The sequence below is a fragment of the Crocodylus siamensis genome, chromosome 5 (genome assembly GCF_052110815.1).
Source record: "Crocodylus siamensis isolate JL-2025a chromosome 5, ASM5211081v1, whole genome shotgun sequence".
Lineage (NCBI taxonomy): Eukaryota > Metazoa > Chordata > Crocodylia > Crocodylidae > Crocodylus > Crocodylus siamensis.
This window is the reverse complement of record NC_143399.1, coordinates 125,567,538-125,592,819: the sequence shown is the minus strand read 5'-3', so window position 1 is coordinate 125,592,819 and position 25,282 is coordinate 125,567,538. Positions and strand designations below refer to the sequence as shown.

Genomic DNA, 25,282 nt, shown 5'->3' with positions numbered 1-25,282 from the left:
ATGCACATCCATTCTCACCTATCGCATCTTTCCTGAGGGTCCAAGAATTCAAGTATCTTGGATCACTGTTGACTTACCCCAGCAAGATGAGCCAGGAAATTATTGCAAGGATCCAGAGTGAAAATAAAACAGCTGCAGCCATTAGTAGACTACTCAGGTTCAAAACTGTCCAGAAGAATGAAACTGCAGCTATACAGCACCATTATTTAGTCCTATAGTGATGTATGGGAGTGTGGCTTGGTGCATGATGCTGAAAAAACAAACACAAATTGATTTGTTTTGAAGATAATAATCTCAGGAAGATAGCTGAACTAGTGAAAGACCTCATGAATGGAAAATGGAGGCAACAAATTATGAAAAACTATGAAATATCACAGAACAGCAGCCCCTTGTTACAAAAGTGATACATACACAGCAGTTAGCATGGGTTGGCCATACAGTGAGTGTGGAAGAATCGAGAGACATCAGAATTATCTATAATCATTAACTTAACTGATAGAATGGCAACCTTCAGGTAGGCATCACCAATGGTTGATGGATAACATAAGAGACATGAAGAATTTAACAAAAGTTTAACCATCTCTAATTTAGTTAGTCTAAAGGAGCAAACTTACCTTGCCTTCTATTAACTCTTTGACCATTCAGTCAAAAGCCTAACAGAGGCATAAATTTAGCTGTTTTATGATATAGCAACGTGATCTGTTCAAACTGAACGGATGCTACCAAGTTGGTCTGGATTACTCTGAGCCTCTACTGATCTGTAATCTGGGTTCTACTCTCTGCCACAAAATAATTTAAATATTTCATCTATTAATTAAATTTGTCACAACATTAAACCCCTCCCTAATCAAAAATTTGGTGTTCCTAACCAAGCAATGCATCTAACCGAAAAATACAGTGCTCTTGGAATTTGTTGAAGTGCTGTAGAACTGAGACAGAAATATCTTCAGTGAGGGAAATATGTAGGCAATTTGGGTGTAGCTTCATTATTGTCATTAGATTGAATCAAAGCTGTACAAAGCCTAACACACAAAAATGTTAGCAGTTGGATATTTAGAAAAGAATTCTAAATACAGAATAGGCTAATTTCTGTACATGTCTTTCTCTCTCTCCTTCTGTAGGGTGAAAGGCCAGACATCATTGACTATGAAGTATCCTATTATTAATCTTACAGTTCTGACCAAGAACCACTTTTATCCAATCTTTACTCATTCTTGACTCAGAAGAGAGATGAGTCAATGGACCACAAGCTTGGAAGGTTTCTCTAGATCACAGACTAACAATACAACAGAGTATTATTTGTGCTGTATAGTGCATTACTCTTAACAGAGAAGATAAATCTAACTTAAGAATGAAATTCTTTTTTCACCTTGAGTCATATTCAGGAAAGTAATTAGAAACATGCTGAAAAGATGTTTATGTAAATATTAGTCAAGGAGTTTTCCAAAGCAATGCACCTTAATGACATGCACCAGTAAATCTAAATGTGTTTCACAGGAGCCCAGGAAAAGAGATATTTGTGAATGTCAAGATTAATCACCTCAGAAAGAGATCATGATTTAAGAACTGTATTCTCATTATGTTCAACTAATTTATTCTCTCTTCTCTAGCTAGCATTATAGTTAGATCACAAGGGAGTTTGGGATTAAATACTCAAAAAATCAGCATTAAGGAAGGAAGAAGCAGACTTCTGGGGCTGGGAAGAAGAGGGAAGAAAGCCGTGTTGACTGGCCATAGACATATAGGCAGCCTATACACGAGCTGGTTCACTTTCTAATTAGACTGTGTCAGAGCAGACTATTAGTCTGTTCCACTTTCTAATTAGAGTGCTCCACTGTGGCCTCATTGTTATGTGTATAAGTCACCATGGGCTTAAAAATGGCCTCTGAGGCCATGTCCACACAAGTACAGCCATGCAGTAAGTGGTGATGCAGATCTGTCTACAGCGCTACACACTGCACAGTGAGGCATTTCCCACACTGCCACCTTGCAGTGGGCAGTGGAGGGGTTTGACTCTGGGAGACCCTGGGGTCAAAAAAAAAAACAACATGCAGAAAAAAAGAGTGGGGCAGCACATGAGGTGGCAGCATGCACCACCCAAAACCAGGGCCTGGCCAGCAGGAGCCACACTCTGACTGCTGGCCAGCCTCCCAGCTGCAGAAGCACTGTGAATGCAGCTTCCCCAGCCCCCAGGACCTCAGATAAGGTCCCAACCTCCCCTACCCCACCCACAGTAACCTGCTGTGCACTAGAGGGTGCATGGCATGGGTGTTCCCTGGGGACAACTAGCAGCAGCGCAAGGTGTACCACTGCTAGTTGTCCTCAGAGAACCAAATGTCCATACTCATCTGGACATGAGCTGAGACATTTTATCTAAACCTTGCTGAATGAGGTTGAGATAAAGCATCTGGCAGCCATTTTTAAACCTGTGGGGACTTAATACATGTGACAGTGATGTGTTTTAATTAGAGTGGCTCACTGAGAACTGCTCTAAATTAAAACACCCCTCCCCATCCCCAAGCACATGTATAGGCAGCCATAGTAAAGCTACCTAAAACTCTGTTCTGTTCCTATGTGTTCTAAGTCTTGTGTAAAATCACAGACAGCTACATTAAGAAAAAAATCTATTTTGCTTGTCATAGATTCCTTGCTGGAAAGACAGAATGTATTTATCTTTATAAGAAAATATTTAAGGTATATTTAAGAGCATAACAAATGTCAGCAGGTTGACTATTAAAACTATATGCATACAATTTGTGTGCAAATTCAGAATTTGCAAATCATCATTAAGGAAGGAAGAAGCAGACTTATGGGTGTGAGGAAGAAGAAAGCCATGTTGACTGGACATAGACATATACACTGCCTATACATGTGCTGCCTACACATCTGCCAGCAGATCAAGGGATGTAATTATTCCCCTCTAGTCTGCACTGGTGCGGCCACATCTGGAGTACTGTGTCCAGTTTTGCACCCCCCTATTATAGAAAGTATGTGGACAAGTTGAAGAGAGTCCAACAGAGAGCAATGAAAATGGTTTGGGGGCTGGAGCACATGACTTATGAGGAGAAGCTGAGGGAACTGGGTTTATTTAATTTGGAGAAGAGAAGACTGAGGGGGGATTTAATAGCAGCCTTCAACTACCTGAAAGGTGGTTCCAAAGAGAATGGAGCTTGACTGTTCTCAGTGGTGACAGATGACAGAACAAGAAGCAATGGTCTCAAATTGCAGCAAGGGAGGTTTAGGTTGGATATTAGGAAAAACTTGTTTACTAGGAGGGTGGTGAAGCACTGGAACAAGTTACCTAGAGAGGTGGTAGAATCCCCATGCTTGGAGGTTTTTAAGGCTCAGCTTGACAAAGCCCTTGCTGGAATGATGTAGCTTTGAGCACAGAGTTAGATTAAATGACCTCCTGAGGTCCCTTCTAACCCTAATTTTCTACGATTCTATGATATGCATGTTTATATATGCAAACACTCAATCAGGTATCTGCACATGCAAAGGGGAGGTTACCACACAGTATGATGCATCCCATGCACTAATGAAAACTACATGGATGAAACCACACAACCACTGTGCTCCAGAATGAAGTCTCTTGTAAAACTGATAAAGGATAGAAACCCAATTGCCAGGCAGAATGTAAATTCTTACAGAACTCTATCCTACTCGATCCCTGACCTCATAGTCCTCATCCCCAAAGAAACCTACACAATACCTTTGAAGCATGGCGCTGGAAACAAAATTCCCTTAGAAAATCACCAAGTTAATAATTTTATGGATCACTACAACTTACCTTTTCCCTCCACTAACTTCTCTGTACTACACAAGGAATAGCCATCTTCTTCCATTTTTAATTATCTTATTCTTTTATTTCAATTGTTCTTTACCTGGCCTGTAGCTAGGTTTAATGCCCTCTTCCCTTTTTATGTGACCATTTTCATTAAAGCATCAAGTGCATTCTGCTTCTTTCCTGGACTTGAAGAACAGCATTTTATGAGAGAAAATGTTAGAAACATCTTTTCCATCTCTCCTATAATTGGTCCAAAAACGGATATTCCCAAGCAAATTGTACTTCAGAGCAATTTCAACATTTTAGTAGCTGTGTGGCCAGCAAGTAACTGAACTACATTACACGCACTTCTAGTATGTCCATTTCCAAAGTAAGGTGAGCATGAAATCAGATACACAGGAACAGCAACACATGCATACCCAAAAAGCTAGCCTTTAAAACTGCACAAAGAAATAAATCACTATTCTTTAACACATGGACTAAATATAGGTAGTCAAAAAGCCAAGGCTGAATTGATTCATTATTCATTGGTTAGTCTAACTGCGTAGACTGAAATGATAAGCCAGTGAACATTCACTTTTGATTCTAGAAATGTATCCACGTGCTTGTAGTGGCCGAGGCCAGAAGCTAGGTGAGGGAGGGGGGCACTAGAGCATGCCTCCCTGCTCGACTGCAGCAGACAGCTTAGGCCAAGGCTAGCCTGCCCACCCTACAAGGTGGGGTATGTGGGGAAGTGCAAAGCATCCTGGAGTGCTGCAGGCTGGTGAGTTAACTTCAATCTAGAGAGGATCTGGGACAGAAGTTCAATAAACCAATTTAAACTAAATCAGTTAAGTCTGATCCTACACCCATTCAGGCTTATCTTAAACTAGTTTCAGCCATTTTAAAAGTAGTTTAAGTGCACTGAACTTCTGTTGTGTTACAAATTTGAATCAGTTTCTGATCGTTTTCACCAGTTTGTGTGTAACTTCTGTTCCTAGCCAAGAAGAGCAGCTCAAGTCTGACAATATCAACCAGAAGGAAGGGGAAAATATCCTACATCAATTCAAAAGCTGAGCATGTAGGATATTCTGTGATAGGACAGCCATGATAGAGGACATCCCAGTTTTCTGCTACTCTGTCCTCTATTGATACAAAACCTAACACCTATATGTCCTCTATTTTTCTCTTCAGGAGAAAAACAGAAGTCATAAAGGCATCCGGTTTCATATCAATAGAGGACAGAGTAGCAGAAACTGGACTGTCCTCTATGATGGCCACCCTATTCTATGATTAGGCCTCTATTTCATTTGATTCACCAGCAGATGAATGGGATTCAGAGAAAGGGAGACACAAGGCATAAGGATGTCGTCATTTACATCTTAATCTTCATGCTGGAATTCCTTGAGTAACTTGAATTATGATCTAGAAGCAAAGTGAATAATGTACATGGATTATATTAAAGTTTGGCTTTTAAAACTAATATATACCCAATTTCTTTGTTGTTTGAGGTTTATTTTCCATATCATTTAGAATTATTAAGCCAATTTATCAAAATAAGTTATTGATACAGATCTTCTCCACAGCAGGTTTCACAGTAGTCAACGAAGTGCTGGTAGCATTTTAAGAAGGCTCTCCCAAAACTGTTTTCTCCTTAACGTGCAAGAAATTGTGCGTCTCAAAAAGCATAGAGAAGAGGGATTGAGAACTGGAGAACTCATTTGTTTGTCTTCCCATTTAAAGCAAAGGCGTTACTCCTAAACAAAAATGGCAGCAGCATAAGACAAATAAAATGCAGTTTGCAGGAAAGATTTTTTCTTTGTCCATGGACCTGATGCAGAGAATTTTGGTGCTATGAACACACAGTAAATTCTGTACAGTCTGAAATGAGACACAGGACAAGAAGTATTATGTATGATGCTAGATAAAGGGGTACACTTGTAGGTATATTTTCCTCATATCCCAAGATACTTCTATAAAACTTTCCATCTACTCCACTGCAAAAGAAGCTGGTCTTCTGAAGTATTTCTAGGTACAAGAGAGATAACTTACACTAAAAGGGATTGAGTCCTGTCAGATACGGGAGGAAAATATTATTTAAAACCTTCTATTTGGTGATAGCATTCCAACAAGATGCATCCAGGAGTCTCTTATGTAAAGGAGGTATAATATAAAAGAGAACTATTTTGAAAGCTCAAATTTTGTAAGAGTTTGGGATTTTGAAAAAAAGATTAAGCAGTACTTAATTATTTCATCCACCCAAGCAAGAGCTTCCACAAGTGAAAATTAAAATACAGTAACCCCAACAAGAACGTCAAGTCACTAATTAGGTTTCTGCTTTCTTAATCTCTCCCTTCCTCCCTCCCACACCTCCAAAAAAATGTCCTTCAGTATGACCACTAATGCCAAGAGAGAGACTAAAACAACTCATTATCAATTTAAATTAAATTTGAGGCAATGCAAAGACATAGAGGTTTTGAATTAGTCATGGAAATTCTGCATCTTAGGATAATTTAAATGACCAGTTTTTTATAATTACCAGGCACGCTGAAACATGCCTAGATATTGCAACAACTCGATGTAAGTGGTAAATGGAATAGTCAATGGACTAACTGTCTGTATTTCAAGAATATTGATCCAGAGGAGTCCATTAGTTAGCAAATGTTGTGACTACTGGCTTTACCAGATATCATTTATCATTCAGTAAAATCTATCTCAAATTATATTCTTTTCTCTCTTTATAGGTTTTATTCCCCAGGATCTGAAGGAAGCTCAAATAACATAAGGCAAAGGGCTATGACAAAACAATTTTTTTTCATTGGCATCTCACTGTGTACACACATACTAAGTCAACTTCAAATTAGACAACTTAACTAAGTCGACTTAAATTAAGCCACGTTCAGGTGTACACACATATAGCTCCTTGACATGGTGGCAGTCATCTTGTCAGTTAAGTCGATTTAACTAATGCAACTAAAAATAATACACCTGGGAGGTAAGTTATTTTGCACTACATTCAAGTTGACTCTGCTCCACATGTGTGTGTGCTCTGGCAGTTAAGTCAACTTTAACAAGTGAAGCTGGTTTAGCTGTCAGAAAATTAGTACGTGTGTACACACCCTTAAATATCACGGCTGCCCACTTATTTCATGTTCTTTCCAGCTGCCATTTTTCTTTTCATCAAACTGTATGTTGGAGGCAGGGAAGGTGCATGTGAGGCTCAAACATAAAGACTAGAGTTTGTCTTCCTTGTGGGGTAGAATGAAGATAGCTCAGTTTAGGTCCATTGTAGTAGTAGGTGCAGGGGGGTGTGAAAGGGTGAGAAATTACATAAGGAAAAACTGAAGTGAAATTAAAAGGTCTACTTTAATTCAGATGGCCCACCAAGCTAGAGTGATTCAGACATGCCAGTTTCTATAGCCAGGGCATGCAAGAGGGTGATATGGCTAGCATGAGATTTAGATGTCCAGCAACAAACTTACCCATTACTTCTAGACTGACTCGGGCAGCCTTTGTCACAAACCTGGGGCAGGGCCTGAACTCAGACCTGTAAAGCCTCCATACTCACAGAAGAGGAGATTAGTAATTAATAAATTGTAAGAGCGGGAATATATTGTGATGACTATACATTACTGATTTTATTTTTCTGAACAGACACCAAAGGAGATCTACTTTAAAAAAAAAAAACAGACTGCAAAGAAAATACATTGAAAGAAAGATGTAGAACTTTAGAAGAAAGATGAACAGTATAAAACCACTTCTGCCTTTGCCAGTACCTGTGCCAAGTTCCATAGTAACATTTCTGGCAAATTGCAGACCCTGGGGACTGAACTATTTATCTATAGACCCAATACATCTGCCATGCAGTATCTTCACACTATCTTATGAGTGTGACCATAAAAATATTTACAATGTTATGAAATAGTTTCACTGCTTTGCATATATGTTTCTGAACACTACTTAGTGGGGCTGTGGAGGAGGAATGGCCTTATGCAATAGAAAACACATGTCTGATAAGTCACAGAGTCATTAAGGACTATGGAGGACATGTTTAATTGAGCTTTCTCTCAAGTTACTATTGTCATTCTTCATTCTGTGTGTTGCATATCCCTGTGGCAGAAGAAGAATAGACATCATGGCTAAGTATGGACAGTCAACATGTCTGAGGCTAAATTGATTCAATGTTCACAGGTTAGTCTAAGTAACATATGCAGATTTAGCTGATAAGCAAGTGAACAGACATTCACTTTTGATTCTGGAAATGCAGCCACATGCCTGCAGTTGCCCAGGCCAGAAGCCAAGTTTAAAATAAGTTGGTTGGGGGGCAGAGTTAATATCTACAAGCAGCCTTAAGTCTGATACTACATCCATCCAGGTTTATCTTAAAGCAGTTCTGGCAATTTGAAAGTGGTTTATGTGACTGAACTTCTGTTGCATTACAGATTTGAACGGGTTCCTAATCATTTATACTGGTTTATATGTAATTTATGTTCCTAGCCCAAATGTACTTCATAAATTCCACTGACTTAATACAAAAGATTGTGCTAGCACTACAAAAGGTTTTCATACATAAACAAATATGGAAAAGCTTGATAACTTTGATCCATTTATACCTACTTTATGACTGATTTGAGATGACCTGTGCTACCACTGAAGGAGCAATTGAAGTTGTCTCTTCCCTTGTTTGTAAGCTCTCTTGTTAGAAACAGACATTATTTAAAATTAACAGGAAAATATTTATGATCATTCAGGATTTTGTAACAGAATCTTGAATTTTTAGATGGATAGGCAATCAGAACTATATAAATGTCAGGAGTAAAACTGAAATTTCAGACTCATTTAAAAGGGACGTGAGGTGTAAGTAGGAGGGAGCCGGTTGCTATTTACTCATAGTTGTGTGGTTCCTTTGGATTCTGAAGTATTTTAATGACTTGTGTCCTGTTCTCTTTAGTCTGTATTTCAAATACATGTTCTATTGCCTTAGGGAGATTATTTTCCTTTCCTAAATCTTCATTTTTTGTGACCGTAGAAACTTCCAATTTTTTACCAGCTGGCCCTCATTGGCTATCATTTCATGAAGGAAAAATCCCACCTTGACATAAAAACGCTGGGAAGCATTCTGGTTGCTGGGAAGTTTCCATTCCACAGAAGCAACCTGATCTAATTAACAAAGGGGATTGAAAGCAAGGGCAAAGGGTTTAAAGTTACATATATTCTGCAGTCATTCACTTCCTCCATTCCCAACTATAGAAGGTGGGTTGTTAGGCCAGCAGAAGCTGCTCTGGTCTAACACATCTTTCAAAATGGTAGGTTTATCCTATCGTCTCCCATGGGGCTTCCCCTACGCAAGGGCAAGTTTTGTGAGCTAGGCAATATGCACAAGAAGTTTTCCCTCAGAGAGCTGAAGAGTATATTTAATTTAGGTTTGTTAAGTGAACAGATCAGTCTTCTATTCAGAACTGTTCAGTGCACCCATATTTTATCACACTAAAAATTCTACACTACATAAACTTCAGAGAACATTATTAAAGTCCCAGAAGTCGAGGACTCTAAAGTTAGGAAATTATAGCATTAACGTTTTATATGCTATCTTAATTTGGCCTCAACAGGTTTATGTATTATGCTATATATTTTTAATTACTGCTATATATTTTTAATTACATGATTGATCACATACCATGTTTTCCATAAAACTGCTACCTCATTCCATGCAGTGGATAAGATTTTATTCAAAAAAAACTTTTCAACTTCATTGTTCAGTGGGCAGATCACAGTCTTATTCTTGCACACAATTCAAACTATGCTATGAAGGCAGAATTACTAATTCCATTACAGGCTTCTCTATAATTCTCACCATGATCTATGTTCATGATCCCCTGTTGCACATGGGAAACTGAGACACACATTCAACAGAGGCCAAGGAGAATTGCGCTTCCAATTTGTAAATACTATGGACATTAGGAACTGCACTTTCAGTGCACTTAGGCATCTTAATTTAGACGTCCAAAAAATCACTTCAAACTTTTGACCATAATCTGTGTACTATGTCTGATCTGTGGGGTGACGCTTGCAGTCTGGTCACAGAGATTGCATGGTGAAATACTCTTCAGCTCTCTGAGGGAAAACTTCTTGTGCATATTGCCTAGCTCACAAAACTTGCCCTTGCGTAGGGGAAGCCCCATGGGAGACGATAGGATAAACCTACCATTTTGAAAGATGTGTTAGACCAGAGCAGCTTCTGCTGGCCTAACAACCCACCTTCTATAGCATTCTTAGCATGTGTCTGAGAATGTAAAGGCAAAATGTCAACAAGTCCCCAGTTATGTGCAAACAGTGATTTTTTTCAGATGCTTATAACCTGTTAAAATCAGAGACTATTTTTACAGGCAGCAAAAGACCATTCTGACACTAAGATGACTCCCCCAACAAATACTGAATCCTGGCTCAAAGGCACAGGGGCCCTAACATTTCTCACCAGAACCATCCTATTCTATTCATGTTCACTCTAACATGAACAAAACATGTTTCCCCTCACTTCATTCTCAGAAATGGTGGAATCATTTTGCATAAAAAAAAAAAGCTTGAATCAGACTCGCTACATAGAAAATGTCTGAATGGTTTAGCATTTGGCAGACTTAAAGCAGTTGAAAACAGTCTTCTAGTGGGAAGTGTCAGGCAATCTTAACTATTGGCAAAGATACTGAGCCTGCCTATATTACTACGCAGATGTTATCAGACATGTATTGCAACATCCAGACTTGAATTCAAGTTTTAGGGCCGACTCCTCCAGTTCTACTGAAATCAGTAAGAATTGAAAATGTTCAACAGACCATCTCCCCTGATTCCTCCTCTACCCCCACCCCCCAAAATAAAAATCAGGCTTTTGTAAAGTTTAAATTCTTTTCCTGTTACTTACTGGACTGAGGTTCTGCAATATACCCTGAATTTATCATATACTACATTGCTTTCATTTTGCCAGGTTCTTATTAAGTATATAAGAAAAACAGAATTGCTTCAGTTGAGCTGAACAGTATTATAATTATGTGCACAGCTGAAGGAATTAAGGGTATTTATATTTTATTTAATTAAAATAACCTCACAAGGTCAATAGATAAGCTATACAAGTGAAACAGTGTCAGAGCTAAGTAATAAAGGACTAAATAGATTGAAATGAAATGCTGGATGCCAAGTTATTTAATACCACACTGATATTTTCAAAGCATATCAATGACAGCTATCACCACCTGTAACTGCCTGTTTCATCCCTTTAACAATCAGGTTCTTTCAACTCATACAATACTGCTCCCACTAACTATTTTTTTCAGTGCTCTATTTGAATAAAGATCTGAATTATCTCTAAGTATTTTCCCCAGAGTAATGGCACACGTGGTAACAATGTGCCATATCTCAAAAAGTACTAAAAGAGAGATTAATTCAAAACCGATTGCACTGTGTTTACTTGCATAACTGCAAAGCCAAGTCCTGAATAGACACATGAGTAAGCTATTACCTGAAATCAGACACTTAGAGGATTCAAATATTTGCATGGTTCCAGAGGTAACTTTAAATAGAGGTATTTTAACAAAATATTTCGAGTTAAAAAGCTGCTGTTTGAAATTATGACAGTTTTCCTCTTTAAGATTTTGCACTTACTTCTATTTTTCCATTTTATTTTGCACATGTGTCCGTCCTATGGTCATGGGGACTTTGTTTGAAAGTTGCTTTCACTTATTTCATGTACTAACATGAGCATATGATGCACTGTTATCATCTGTGGCAGGTTGTGCATGTGCACACAGATGCCCCATACAACAGACTATTTAGAGTGCATGTACCAGTAACCATAGCTGCAAAGCTGAAACCAAAAGAACAAGCACAGAGAGAACAAAGAGGGAAAAGGAGGTGTAAGTATCTGTATACTGTTTCTCTCCTACCTTCTAAACATCAGGGCTAGGGTCAGGAGAGTTTAAACCTGTAACAGAACAGAAGTTCAGTGCACATAAACCAGTTTCAAAATGGCCAAAACTGGTTTAAGATAAACCTGATTGAATGTAGTACTACACTTAACTGATTTAGGTCAAAACAGTTTATAGAACCTTTGTCCCAGATCCCTTCCCCATTCAAGTTAAATCACAGTCCCCAGCATCCCAGGATGCTTTGCAGCCCTGGGCTGGGCTGTGCAGTCTGCTCAAGCACAACTGGTTTGGCCCTGCCCCTCTGCTCTCTAACCAGAGCAGTGAGGAGTGGCTGACAAGGGGGTGAGGTTGGGAAACCTGGCTGGGGACACAGCCCAGTCCACCTGGCATGGGTGGAGCAGTCCATCAGGCATTCCCACCCCCCACCCCGACTTGCTGCTTGAGCTGTTGGGGGTGTAGCCAGACGCTGGCCCTGAGGGCAGCCTGAGGTAAAGGGCAGGGGGGAGAGGAGGGAGATTAAACCCACATCCCTCCCTTTCCTCTCCTACTGGCATGGGACTCCAGCTGAGGTCTTCCAGGCAGGGGCACAGCACTGGGTCTGCCAGGCAGGGGTACAGCACCATGGCCAGCCCCGGCAGCAACTGAAGCAAAGGGGGAAAAAGGGGAAAGAAGGGGGAATTAAACCCCCTTTCCTCCCCCTTCCACCTCAGGCTGCCACCAGGGCCAGCATCTGGCCACACCCCCTGCTCCTTGAGTGGCAAAGTGGGGAAGAATGCCTGGCAGGAGCTGCTTCCCCTACTTCCCCCCCAGCTGCAGATCGTGCAGGCCAGGGTGGGGGTTTAAATCCGTCCCCAATCAGCCTGCTGGGGCCTGGCCATGTCCTTCTTCAGCTCAGCTTCCCTTCAGCCTTCTGGCTCTTCTTGCCTGAGGGAGGGGAGGGCTCAGTCTAGTGCCCCCCAGCTTTTAGCCTGAGCCACTGCAGGCCTGTGGCTGCACTTCTAGAATCAAAAGTGAATGTCTATTCACTTGCTTCTTGGTTAAAGCTACACAGGTTAGACTAATCTACAAAGATGGAATTGATTCAGGCTCAAGCTTTATGAATGTCTGTACTTAGCCCAGTGGGACGGAAAAGAGTCTATGTATAAACGCTTCAAGGTGTTTTGTTTGTTTTAAGGATGCATAAATTAAAGACATTTTGTCAGAACCCTGCATTTTTCTAAACTTAAAGAACATAAGTAATAGGTCCTCTTTAGTGTTTTTCATTGTATTATTACAATGTATTTTTAGTGCAGCCACTACATTTTGTAATATACGGTATGACATGTAAACCATTTCCTGACATGCAGGGTAAAAGGAGGTGGGGCTTTACTGTGCATCACCTGCTCTGGGATAATTATCGACTGCACATTCTTATCCCATGGTTAGCGTAAGCCAAGCCACAACAGTTTCAATTTTGGTGAAAAGGGGGTCAAAACACATTGCTGCCATTTTTGTGTTATTTTGCAACTTATGTACATACTAATGATTATTTTAAAAATCTTAATGAATGGACAAGTTCAGTGGGAGGTGATCATTTTCATCTTGATAAGTAAATAAAAACCGTAAAACTGCACAACTATCCAATAGGCAGTTAAGTAGGTGAGTGGCAACACACACAATCTTACCATGTACAAAATAAGGAAAAATATACAAGACTTATGTATCACATAGTTCTCATTTGAATACTATTTGGAGAGCTTCAAGTAGAGTTCAGTGGCACATGGCCTGTCCACAGTTACTTTAAAGGGCCAAGTTCCACTCAGGCAGATAAAATCCAAGCCTGTCCACTGCTTAAAAAGGTTTTGAGAGTTCTATACCTCTGTCTTCAAGGCGATTGGGGATACAAAGCAGATCATACCAAAACTGGTATTCAGCACTTTATAAGTTATGGCTATTTGCAGCCAATCATAGAACGAATGTTAAGTCTAAAAAAATCTGTAAGAAAATTGAAAAAAATGGGATCTGAAAATCTGAGAGATTTTCTAGCTTCTGACTAGCTCTTTAAACTGCATGATCTCCTTCAAGTAGCTATATAAAGAAATACCTAGTCTTCACTTAGTCAAGGTTAACTGGATATGAAAATGATAGATGACTTAAGTATTTATTAAATATATTGTGCTTCTGGTATTGCAGTGATTAATTTGCATCACAGCTCAGTGGTGCAGACAGAATTAGTAACTTGGGACTAATGAAATTAGAGTTGCATCAACATCTGTGGAACCTCCAAGTTTATGAGGAAAATTATAACAATCTACTTTTAAATACTTTTAAAGTATTTGAGTCAACCCAGTTAACTATGTAATTTGTGCAAGATTGTTTTTGTCATCTCCAATTACAAACTGAGTATAGTTCCAGTACTACAGTGACTCTACAGCTCCTCAAATTTTTTTGCATTAAATGATCTACCTGATAGATCTGGCCTCAACAAGTCATTCCTTTAGACTGTAAAGTGTTGAAAATGAGATATTCTTCTGCCTCCCCATATTAAAAGGGGTGCTGAGTAGTTTATGTTCACACTGACATAATTAATAATAATACTCCCAAAAAGAGAAACAAACTAAACAAAATGCAAAAGCAGACAGAATACCATTACCCTGATGGATTTGGAGATATCTGAAGATATAGATCATTTGGATTACTGTGGGAAAGAAAGAGATAGAGAGAGAAATAATCCCCCACAATTAACATATACATAGAGGAAACTCAGGCTGAAGTCTGAAGTTAAATAATAGGTCTGTGCGAAATGTCGGCAGCTGTTTCATTTTGTTTCGGATTCAGACATTTTGACAGTTGAAACACCAAATCCTAAATGAAACACAGGTCTCCAAAACAGCTCTGAAATGATACAGGCCATCCAAAATGTTTTGGGAATTATCCAAAATGATTAGGATGTTTCCAAAACATTTCAGATCTGTTTCAAAGGCGGGCTTGCAGGGAAAGAGGGAGGGGGAGGGGAAGGACTGATATTGATATCTGTAGCTGGTAGCCAGTGACAACAATCTGTCTCTGAGGTCCCTTCCAAACCAGGGGCTGGGGAATCAAATAGGGCACTAAGGAATTGAACAAGGGAGCTGGGGGAATGTTCAGGTCCCTGAGCATTCCCCCGGTTCCTGGTTTGATTCCCCAATTCCCTGATCTTTTCCCTAGCTCTCTGATCACTTCCCCCAGCTCTTCCTGGGGGGTGTGAGCCCCTGGATGTGGGATGACAGCAGAATGCTGCTGCCAGCTGGAGATGGCAGTGGCTCTGGGTTATTTCCCCAGCTGGCAACAGCAGCCTGCTGAAACCTGGCGCACAGATCCAGGGGCCATGACCCCTGGGAAGGAGCTGGGGGAATGATCAGAGTGGTAGGGACTTGAACCAGGAGCTCTGGCTGACAGGTGGATCTGCCCCAGCTCCCAGGCAGCATGTGGTGGCCTGCCGAGCCGTGCTGCACCTGCGCTGTGGTGCAGGTGCCAGGTGGGGGGGACGATCCCTGCTGCCCCCCGCTGCCCTGTGCTATGCAGGGGGTTCTGCCACAAGCCTTCAGAGGCCCCAACTGCCACTGCCAGAGCTGGTGAGTGAGCTGCCTTTTTTTTTCTTTTTTTCTTTTTTTTTTTTTTAAAGCTCCGCACTTACCAGATGTGGGCCATGCAAATGACAGCAGGCTGCTGCTGCCAGCTGGGGCCATCAGCACCCAAGTCTGCCTGGCATAGTCCACACCAAGCACCAGGAAGAACCCAGTGCTGGCACTGGCCTCAGTCAGTAGCACCAAGCTGCTGTCATCCCGCATGCAGATCTGTGGGGCTGCACCCCCCAAGAAGGGCTGCAGGGCTGTACCAAACTCCTCCCAGGGGGAGCGGACCTCTGGATCTGTATGCAAGATAACAGCATGCTGCCGCTGCCAGCAAGTGATACTAGTTTTGCTTTGAACAGTTTGAGGTGTAGTTTCCCAGAAACCCCTATACGTATCTTCTTGAAACTTCGCAAGTTTCATGGCCTCAGAAGGGGCTAGGACCCCTGCATGTTTCATCCAAATCAGGCAAGAAATCACAAAGTTATAGGCAGTTTTGTGATTCCACATTGTAGCCTATGGTCAAAACACCAAAACACCATCAAAATTCCAAAACAGTTCCAGCCGAAATGAAAGGGGACAGTGAATTGAAACACTGAAATGATTCACTGTCCTTCCAAAATGCTGAATCTAAAACAAAATGAAACACAGTCATTTCGGATATCCCTACAAAACACTGAAACAAAACACTGTTCCCTTTGAAACGCCAAATCCAAAACTGAAACAAAACGCAGGTATTTCATACCACCCTATTTCCTACCAATACACACACTAGGTTTTCTAGCTATCTTGCTACCTGAATATCTTGCTATGGTAGACAGCACTTTGATAGAATCTGAATCGAATAGGGGCCACTTCGCACACCCCTACTTGCTGGGCACAACCTCCTATACAACCTTTTGCTCCATGGAACCAATACCATTTGTTTCACCAGTACATAGGTCCAGTCATAAAAAGCATAAATTTCAGCAGCCAAACAGCAAACACCAGCACAAAATATACACCAAGCATACAGAGATAAAGGGGGAATATGGGGAGTCAATAAAGGAACATTATAAAAAAGATGCAAAAAAAATGTTGCCCCCCGTGTGATGAATCAGGGTAAATGTATACAAATCACCATGGACACATAACCAAACAGGATACAAAAGACCTCTCTCACAATTTAATTTCTGAGTTAAATGGCAAAAAAATAATAGGGAATATTTTCCTAGCCTGTAGTATAATTTTTGTCTCTTCTAATACTAACAGTAGTAGCTTAAATATATCTCTGCCCCCCCAAAATGCTAAAAAAACACATTCCGACCAATGCCATAAGGTATGGACAGATGAAACAATTATACAGTGTTTAAAACTGGGGGACTTAGGATGGTTTAAGCTGATCTGCTATAACAGTTTTCATGCAGCTTCCTATGGTAAATAGAAGCTAAATTGCAGTAACTTAAAAGTTTTTTTTTATTCAGGAGTAAAACTGACACATTTTGTTTTTACCTACAATAGGCTTTACTGCAGATCAGATAACACAATAAGTGCCCCAATCCTTTTAATTTGGTGTAACAGTTTCATGAACCATTCCCAAAATGACATATATAGAAAACACATACAATCAAGATGCAAGCAATATAAAGAACTCACCCAGCAATCATTCAAAATCTAGAAAATTTTCTGTTCTCTAATAACCACTTTGTTATTAAGTGAATACCTCTGGCTATGGGTTCATAACTGTATTAAGTGAAGCATGACAGAAATACAGATCACCTGCATGCAAGCCAACAGCCCACTCAAAAAAAAAATTCTTCATTCAAATTCTCCACAACATTCAAAGTTGCATGGTAGCTCTTCCAGATGAAACATCCAAGCAGGGCATCTGTTCCAGTGTCCCACACAGTATGGTGCAAAATTGCACAATGACGTGCTGTAGGGCTCAGGACTTCACTCTCACTGTTTGTAAGTCAAAGCACATCACAGAGGAGCACATTCTGAAGTGCCTTTAGGACTTAGTTCCTCCAAGGTATTAAATACTCTCAACTTCCACTGAAGTCAGTGGGGATTAAAAGCACATGTTGATATCTTAAGAATGGTATTTAAAGGTTTGCTTTTTAGGAATTGGCTTATGGGGTTCAGAATGGTTCAGGATAGGCAACTGAGGTTAATTGATTTTTAAAAGCCTGGGTCACACAAGCACAGTTTCACACAGCCTTCGAAGCAGACAGGCCGTATAACACAACAAGACCAACAGATATACACACTGCCTGAGAAATGAAGGCATGTACCATGCTGTACCATAACACAAAATAAGGTGGCACCAACTAACAAGACCCCAGAGCAGGGGGGCCTGAGTCTCGGTTTTGGGGAAACAGACCAAATTAGGAGAAGGCCTTGAAAGACCAAATTATTATGTGTGCATGTGATGAGCTACATAGACATATGACAACCACAGCCACACAGAGAGACCAATCAGTGATAGCCACGGATGAAGAGCCCTCAGGAGTCATCTGGAGGGAAGGAGAATACAAAAGAAGGACTTTGAAGCAGCAAGGAGTCCCTGCCATTCCTCGTCTCTCACCTGGGTCGTCCTCCTCCCCATCCTTCTCCTCATCTCCATCCCCATCCCCAGGAGGGGTCCTTGAGGCCACCATGGACAGAGGGCACACCACCAGCCCGTTATCCACCCCACTGGGTGGGGGGGGGCCTCCGCATCCCACCTCCAAGCTGCTGATGTCCTGACAACTGACACCTAAGAGAAAGCCTCACTGTGAAGCCTGCATCCTGGCCGGATGTATCCTGACTCTGATGACAGCCCTCAGGTTGGCAGTATATAGAATTGCTTGATTGTTTGTATAGTTTCTTTTCTGTTATCACTGTGTATCAATACATTTGCCTATTATTGAATGAAAAGGTCGTGATCGGTCTGGGGAGAATGGGTTCCCCCCCTGCCCAGAACAAGGCATCTGGGCCCTAAATCCAGAGCCAACACATGTTACTTTGCAGAATCAAAGTAAGGGGGAGAAACAGAATAAGGCAAGTCATGGTGACCCACCTAAAACTGACGTAGAGCTTCCACAGCAAAGTACACAATCAGAAAGCAACCAAATGCAAACCAAAAATAAAAAGACTCCATAGGGAGAAATGAATCACTCAGAGAACCCCCAGTAGTCTTCCCTACTGCAAAGATGCAATAAGATAGCTAGATCTTTTAGCTGTAATAGGGTCTATTAAGCAACAGGATCCCAGTCTTCCTCTGGCCTCCTGCAAAGGCACATATCATTAACAAAACTAAAAGCACGCAATCAATCTTTTATTGCAGTGCACATAGTGATAGAAGTTAAAACCAGCAGATCTAATTGAAGAAACGAGGGGAAAATATGTTTGAGATCAGGACCAAATTCTTCAATCCTTACTCAGGCAAAGCCCCTGCTATTACCAACAGGAGTTTGGAGTAAGAGTGCTGCCTGTCCTTCATAAAGCGCAGTGGCATGGATTCCAATGATGAACAAGAAAAATCCTTCAGGCTCAAAAAGAAGGATAGTTAACTTACAAACACCTTCCCCCAGTCCTGTGTTTTACTCTTACCTCTGTGATGTTTTCTTATATTTTCTCCTGCAGGAAAGAACAAAATAAAATTGAAATAATAAGGTTCCATTTGGGTTAGAATTGCCACAAAACAGAAGTAAACAGAATCTGACACAGTCAGCTTTGCCACAAGGAAGCTCCAAGTCTAATAACCATTTTCCTACCTGTTTTGGTTTGTTGAAATGAAGTTGTCCCCAGGTTTGATTTCAATGCAAAACAAGTACTGAATTCTGCTCCTACTGATAGCAATCATTGATTGGAGTGTTTTGCCATTAGCTTCAGTGGGATTGTGAACAAGCATGGTATATACCAGTTTGCATATTGCCTTTTTGTTAGGGTGGGGCAGGCTACATCCTAAAAAGGAAGTTACTAACAGAAAATTTCCTATATTTTTGTGGTAGAAGTTTTCTTATACCTTAAAGGCCAGGTTTTAAACTTCAGCCCAGCAGATATACATAGTTTTATTTGTATAGAATACTTATTAGTGATAATGTGGACCAGTATCTTGCCTAAGATAGTTGTTTTCTGTGAAGTCCACTTAACTCTTAATGCAGAGGCTTAAGAGGGCAACTTGGCACTTAGGGAGCAGCAATGCATGAGGCAATGGCATAGGTGCCAGTGCTGGCAGTGTGGCTAGTAAGCAGTATTGACAGCTGCTATTTTTCTACCCCACACCCAAGTCAGCAATCAGGGCTGCTGCCTTGTTCACCCTGCTGTAGTTATGGTACTGTTGCTACACTCTCCAGTTGTTTTATACCATCCTTCACACTGTGAACATGTGATGGCTATAGTAAGAGTGTTGATATAAACCCCAGGTGCCAGAACAGTCTTTTGTGGATCATTTCAGCTTGGCATAACTTGCAGCAGCTGTCCAACAAGCAATATTAGAATCATAAAGCTTCTGGATGTTTAGCTGGAAAAGTTTTTAATCTAATTTATATTTCCCTGTGAGAAGAATGACTTATTAAAACCTGCACAGATACAAATGAGTAAAAGAACAAACTGATCTAGAATCATCAAAACTTAGTAGATACTACAGCTGAGCAAAGCTTCAGGCGCTGATTAAATTCAGAGGAGATTTCGCCTGATTTGGTGGTCGAATCTCCAAATCCAAATCGAATCAGGGGACCAATTAAAAGGTTTGAATCAGTTTGATGCTCTCTGAATTGATTTGGAAAAGATTCAGAGAGCTTTGGCAATTCAGGCAGTCCCCACTGACTACAGCAGGGAGCTCGACCTAGACTCAATCCTGGTAAGTAAGGGGTGGCAGAAGGGGGACTGGAGGAGGGGACCATGGGGGGACCCCTCCCAGGCCCCATCCCTTGTCTGCCCTCACCCCCCATGGCTGCCCCAGCCTCCCCAGGTCCCGGACCTTTAAAAAAAACCCAAAAAAACCCCACTCACCAGGTCCTGCAGTGGCCTCAGGGCTTCTGGGGGCTCGTGACATATGTGGGATGGGGCAGTAGAGGGCAGTGGGGATTGCCAGGAGTCGGTGAGTCGTGGCTTTATTTTTAAAGGGTGGAGCAGCCATGGGGGAAGCTAGGAGAGCAGGCAGGGGTCAGGGGCCTTGTAGCAGAGCCCTCCACATGGCTTGGGGCAGTGGGGGGCAGTGGGAATCGCCCCCTGCCAGGCAGGAGCCAGTGAGTGGGAGCTTTTCTTTTTCTTCAAAGGGCCAGGAGCTAGGCCAGGCAGGGCAGCCATTGAGAGTGGGCAGGGGATGGGGTCTGTGTGATTCACAGATTCAACTGATTAGCCAGCAGCCGAATCTCTGAATCAGATTTGGCCAAATTGATTTGGGACGGTGATTCAAATCACTGAATCGAATCGCTGTCCCCTGAATCAGCCAAATCTAAATCCGGAGCAAATACCAGCCACTACACACAGGCATAGTAGAAACTAGTCTATCTGCATTTACAAATACTCTGACGGAAGGACTCAAACTCATTTGGATTTATCCAATGCTCGAGCCCTTTCCATTTTTAAAAGAACTGGATGAAGAACAAAAATCCCATTTCAGAGAGACCGACATTTTGAAAAGCATTATCATTCCAAATTTGAACAAAGGATGAACATGGTTAAGTTCTCTACAAAAGAGAATCAGGCCACAGGGCAGGGGGAAGGAAAGGGGAATTTCAGGTTGACCAGAATGTTTCATTTCCACATGCTCAGAACGCTTTGCATTATAGTAATGTAATGCAAAATTTAAAAAAAAAACAACAGTCATTAAAAAAAAAAAGTTTAATTCCAAAAATATTAAAACTGTTTTGATGGGATGTTTCAACCTTGTCAACACTTTTGTTTTCCCTTTTTGATTGAATTGACATGCTTTTGCAAATGTATTTCAGTTTCAATAGAACTCCATTTTTTGATAGAAAACTCTTTCATCTAGTTATTTGACTAGCTCTAATTTTAAAGTTTTCTCAAAAGTGATGTTCTACATTATGGTTCTCTTAGTACGTAAAGAAAAACATGCATTTTTCAAATCATTTATATTTTAATTGAATCAGAATTCTTTATCTGAGGTCATTGGATTGCATTAAGAAACCTTGTAATAACACAGACAACCATGTTAGGAAAGGGACATTTTCCTGTTATCAAGTTCCACAAGGAATATTATTCTTAATGGTGTTGTAATTTCCACACCTGCACTCCCATTACAGTGCCAGTCCATATGTAAACCAAGTTGCTGGTTTTGTTTATAGACATATAATTTGCATGCTACAGATTAAAACTATGTTGCTAAAAGCACAGCTGCTTCCTGTCCCAGTATCATTAGTGCAAGCCCATGCTTTAACCAACAAAAAAGAAAGAAAAAGCATTCTACCACCAGCAACATCCATATACCTTCTAAGACTAGCTTTAAATTTACTGTATGTCTGCGTTCCCACCCAGTGTTAAAAATGCTAAATGAAGGTGTCAAGAATTTATAGCTAAGATTTTAGCTACCTCTAAAACAAGCTCTAATTTGCAATCGCAAATGAGAAAGTTTAGGCATCTAACCTATATGCACTTGCAAATCAACATTTCCACCCTCAGAACATGTGGTTAGACCTATCAGATTAAAGCACAATTTTGCAAGCATTACGTTACAGACTGACTTAAGATTTTTTTTTTAAACATGACAAGAACCGACAATTAATCACAATCACCAACACTCATAGGAACTCACAGTGAGTGGACATTTTCAGGTAGCAATCAGTAATGTTCAACAATAAACACCAGCTCCCTCTGCAGTATTTTATTTGCAGGCAAGTTTCCTCAGAGCCTTTAGGAAAGGGTGTTAGACCAGGACTATGATCTGAAAGAAGCCGAAGCATACCTGGGCATTTCTGCCCCCTGGCTAACAGCAAATGCATAGGGCAGTGTTAGTAGTTGTACTGGTGGTTGTGGCAGTGGCAGCCTGGCTAGCAGCATAGCAGCTGCTATTTTAACTCACACACCCCAGTTTGACACCCCCTCTTAGCTACTCTACTGGAAAGGAAAATGTTGAATCAGACTAAATTGTGGGATCTGGGGTAAACTGGTAACAAGCAGGATTTCAGTGAGCACCCAGAAGAATATCCCTCTCTGCAAAGAAATAGAGCCAGAATGGCCATTGGAAAGTGAAGGCACCTAATGACTGATGGGTGATTGCCTGTGATATGGCTAAGTACAGACAGTCAAAAAGCCCGAGGCAGAATAAATCCAATCTTCGCAGCTTTCCCTAATTGGCAAAGGCAGGCAGATGCCTGTGCTGGCTGAGACCAAAAGGCAGGGGCACTCCAGCATGCTTCCCAGTCTGTCTGCCATTGCCAAGGGCAGCCAAGCCCAGAAAAGCAGGGACCATCCCTGTTTGGCTGCCCAGCACACCCCTGCTATCAGCCATGGTGAAGGGGGGAGTTGGCACGAAATGGCTCCCCAATCCCACAGCGGAGCAGGGTGGAAGGAAAGAACAGAGCCCCCCACCCCAACACAGGCTCCCACCAAGCTGCAGCCTGCCCAGCTGAAGGGAGCTCTGTGACACGGGGTGTCCCTCAACCCAGCCAAGTAGTGGAGAATTAGAGCCCCCTCCTATTCTGCACCCCCCCCCCCCAGCTAGGGTCTTCCCAGCTGGAGGTGGGACCTTGCACTGTGGGGGCTTTCCTCTGCCCCAGTCCCAGCCCCTCTGGGCTGGGGGAGCCTGCCCAGCTGGGGGCAGGGGCCATGCCAAGGAGGTTTCCCCCTGCCCAGCCAGCCTTGCCCACCATGAGTCAGTGTCCCGACCCACAGGAGGAGGGGGAAACAGAGTCCCCTGCCCCAGTCCTAGCATCCCCCCCTCCACTTGGACAGACACCCAGAGGGGCCTGGAGCCAGGATGGGGGAAAGTCTCTGTGGTATGGGCACCCCCTAGCTAGGCAAACCCCAACTTGGAAGGTGGGGGCAGGACTGGGATTGGAGTAGAGAGCTCTGTTACTTCCTCCATGCATTAGAGGCATTGACGCACTGTGATGAGGCTTGACACCACAGCCTGGTGGGCCAGAGGGGATACCTCCATGGCACAGGGATCCTCCCAGATGAGCAGACCCCAGCTCAGGGGAAGCCCAGGGCTGAGGTGGGGGGCTCCGTTCCCCAACCTCCCCCTCACTGCCCCACCAGGCTGACAGGTACAGATAGGATGCAGGCTGGGGAGCAGAGGCTTTGCTGCTTCTGCTCTGTGACAACCTAAATGTGGGGTCAGCCTGTCTCAGCTGAACAGAGGAGCACTGGCAGAAGCTAGCCTGCCTGTCCTGTGAGGGGGGTTAGTTAGCAACAGGCCACAAAGCATCTGGGGATGTTGGGGGACTACAATGTAATTTGAGTCAGGAGGGGATCTGGAACAGAAGTTTGATATATTGGTCTAACCTAAGCTGATTAAATCTAATACTACATCCATTCAGTTATATCTTGAACCAGGTTCCACCATTTTGAAACCAATTTATGTGCATTAAAACTTCTGTTCTGTTACAGGTTTAGACCGGTTTCTGATCACTTATACTGGTTTGTGTGTAATTTCTGTACCTAGCCTATTAGAACTAGATAAATGGGGAGTTACCTTGAGTTCAGCTTTTCTTCCACTTGCACAGGTGCTCTGCTGGAGGTATCTAAGCATCCCATTGAATTAATGCTCTCTATTGTGGAATGCATTACCCATAAGACTACCTTGAATTTATATTTTAAAACGCATTAGGCAAAGCTGGGAATATTATTCAAGCTAAATGAAATTAAGAGGCGAGTCATACTCGGTAGGACTCTACACTGCTTTGATTTAAATCACTGCAAGTCAGGAAGAAATCCACTGAATTCCACTTAATTACACAAGCCTAAAAGCAGTCTGAACACAGAATCAGGAACCATACAAGCAACTGCTTTGGGGTCCAGCAGCAAAAGTGCAATTGAGATGTTAAAAGTATTACATCAGAGCAAATCCAAAATGGTGTGTGGCTATGAATCCATTTACATAAAGTGAGTGTGTGAGCTGAGCCACTTGTTTTCAAAATCCACTTCTCTGACCATGGGAAGGAATTTGTCTTCTAAAGCATACAGAAGCAAAATAAAAGACTCAGCAGAGGTAATTCTAAAATAAAATTAAAGGACTACAAGACCTCCAAAATACCTGTGTCCCTATGATTATCATTATTATTGAAGGCATTGTTTTAGATGAATTGTAGGTTATATGTAGAAATATTACCATTACTACCACCTATGCTGTGTGTGTGTTGTGGATAGAAAAACTCTGGCCTTCAGCTCTGGCAATCCAACCCCTTTTCCAATAATCACTCACACATCTATATGTTGAGTGTTAAACACCGTCACAAATGTTTAGATAATTATTTTGTACACCTCACTAAGGGTTAGTGATGAGCACAGTTCTACAATATGTTGCATTTTTAAAACTATACAAAGAGGTTTAGGAAAATCTCAACTGTTTGACTCTTGAACATAACTCTCAACAGAGCTGACCTTGTTTAAGAAGCCACAAAACAGTCATTTTGGAGATATGCTTCAGACACTGAACAGATTTAGCTGTTTACAAAGCTGTCTGACTTGTCAAGTCTCACAGTAGTGGTTAAAAAGTTTGTTGCAGACAGTCTTAGTCTCAACACCTAGTATCATCAAGTTCATGAGAAGTGTCTTTGGTAGGGTGTAGTGAACATGACACTTGGAGATAGATTTTACCCATAGCTGAACCTATTTGTTAACACAGTAGATTCCCAAAAGGCTATTCTTGCAATCACAGTTAAAAACAGTAGTTATCTTCCAACATGAATAATTAATACTATCTACTGCCTAAACTAACACTGCCTGCAGTCTTAATATTGCAGGGATATCCTTTAATTCATGTTAGAAGCCTATGGCTTTGGGCAGAAAGCTCACAGTTCTACTCCCTCTAGAGGACTATGAAATCCTATGCAGCCCGATTTATGATATTATGTACCTAC

The 25,282-nt window shown here is 41.6% G+C and overlaps 1 protein-coding gene across 5 annotated transcripts in view; it reads right to left on the bottom strand.

Annotated features, from left to right (window-relative positions):
• PDE1C (phosphodiesterase 1C) overlaps positions 1-25,282 on the bottom strand; it is a 483,633-nt gene that overhangs the window by 261,508 nt on the left and 196,843 nt on the right. For 3 of the 5 annotated variants that reach the window (XM_090050248.1, XM_090050247.1, XM_090050245.1), the window contains exon 3: positions 18,846-18,872. The exons of the other annotated variants lie outside the window; for them this stretch is intronic. In XM_090050248.1, coding sequence (XP_089906374.1) covers positions 18,846-18,872 — 27 coding nt within the window. The remainder of the gene's footprint in view (positions 1-18,845; positions 18,873-25,282) is intronic. 5 annotated transcript variants of the gene reach the window in all.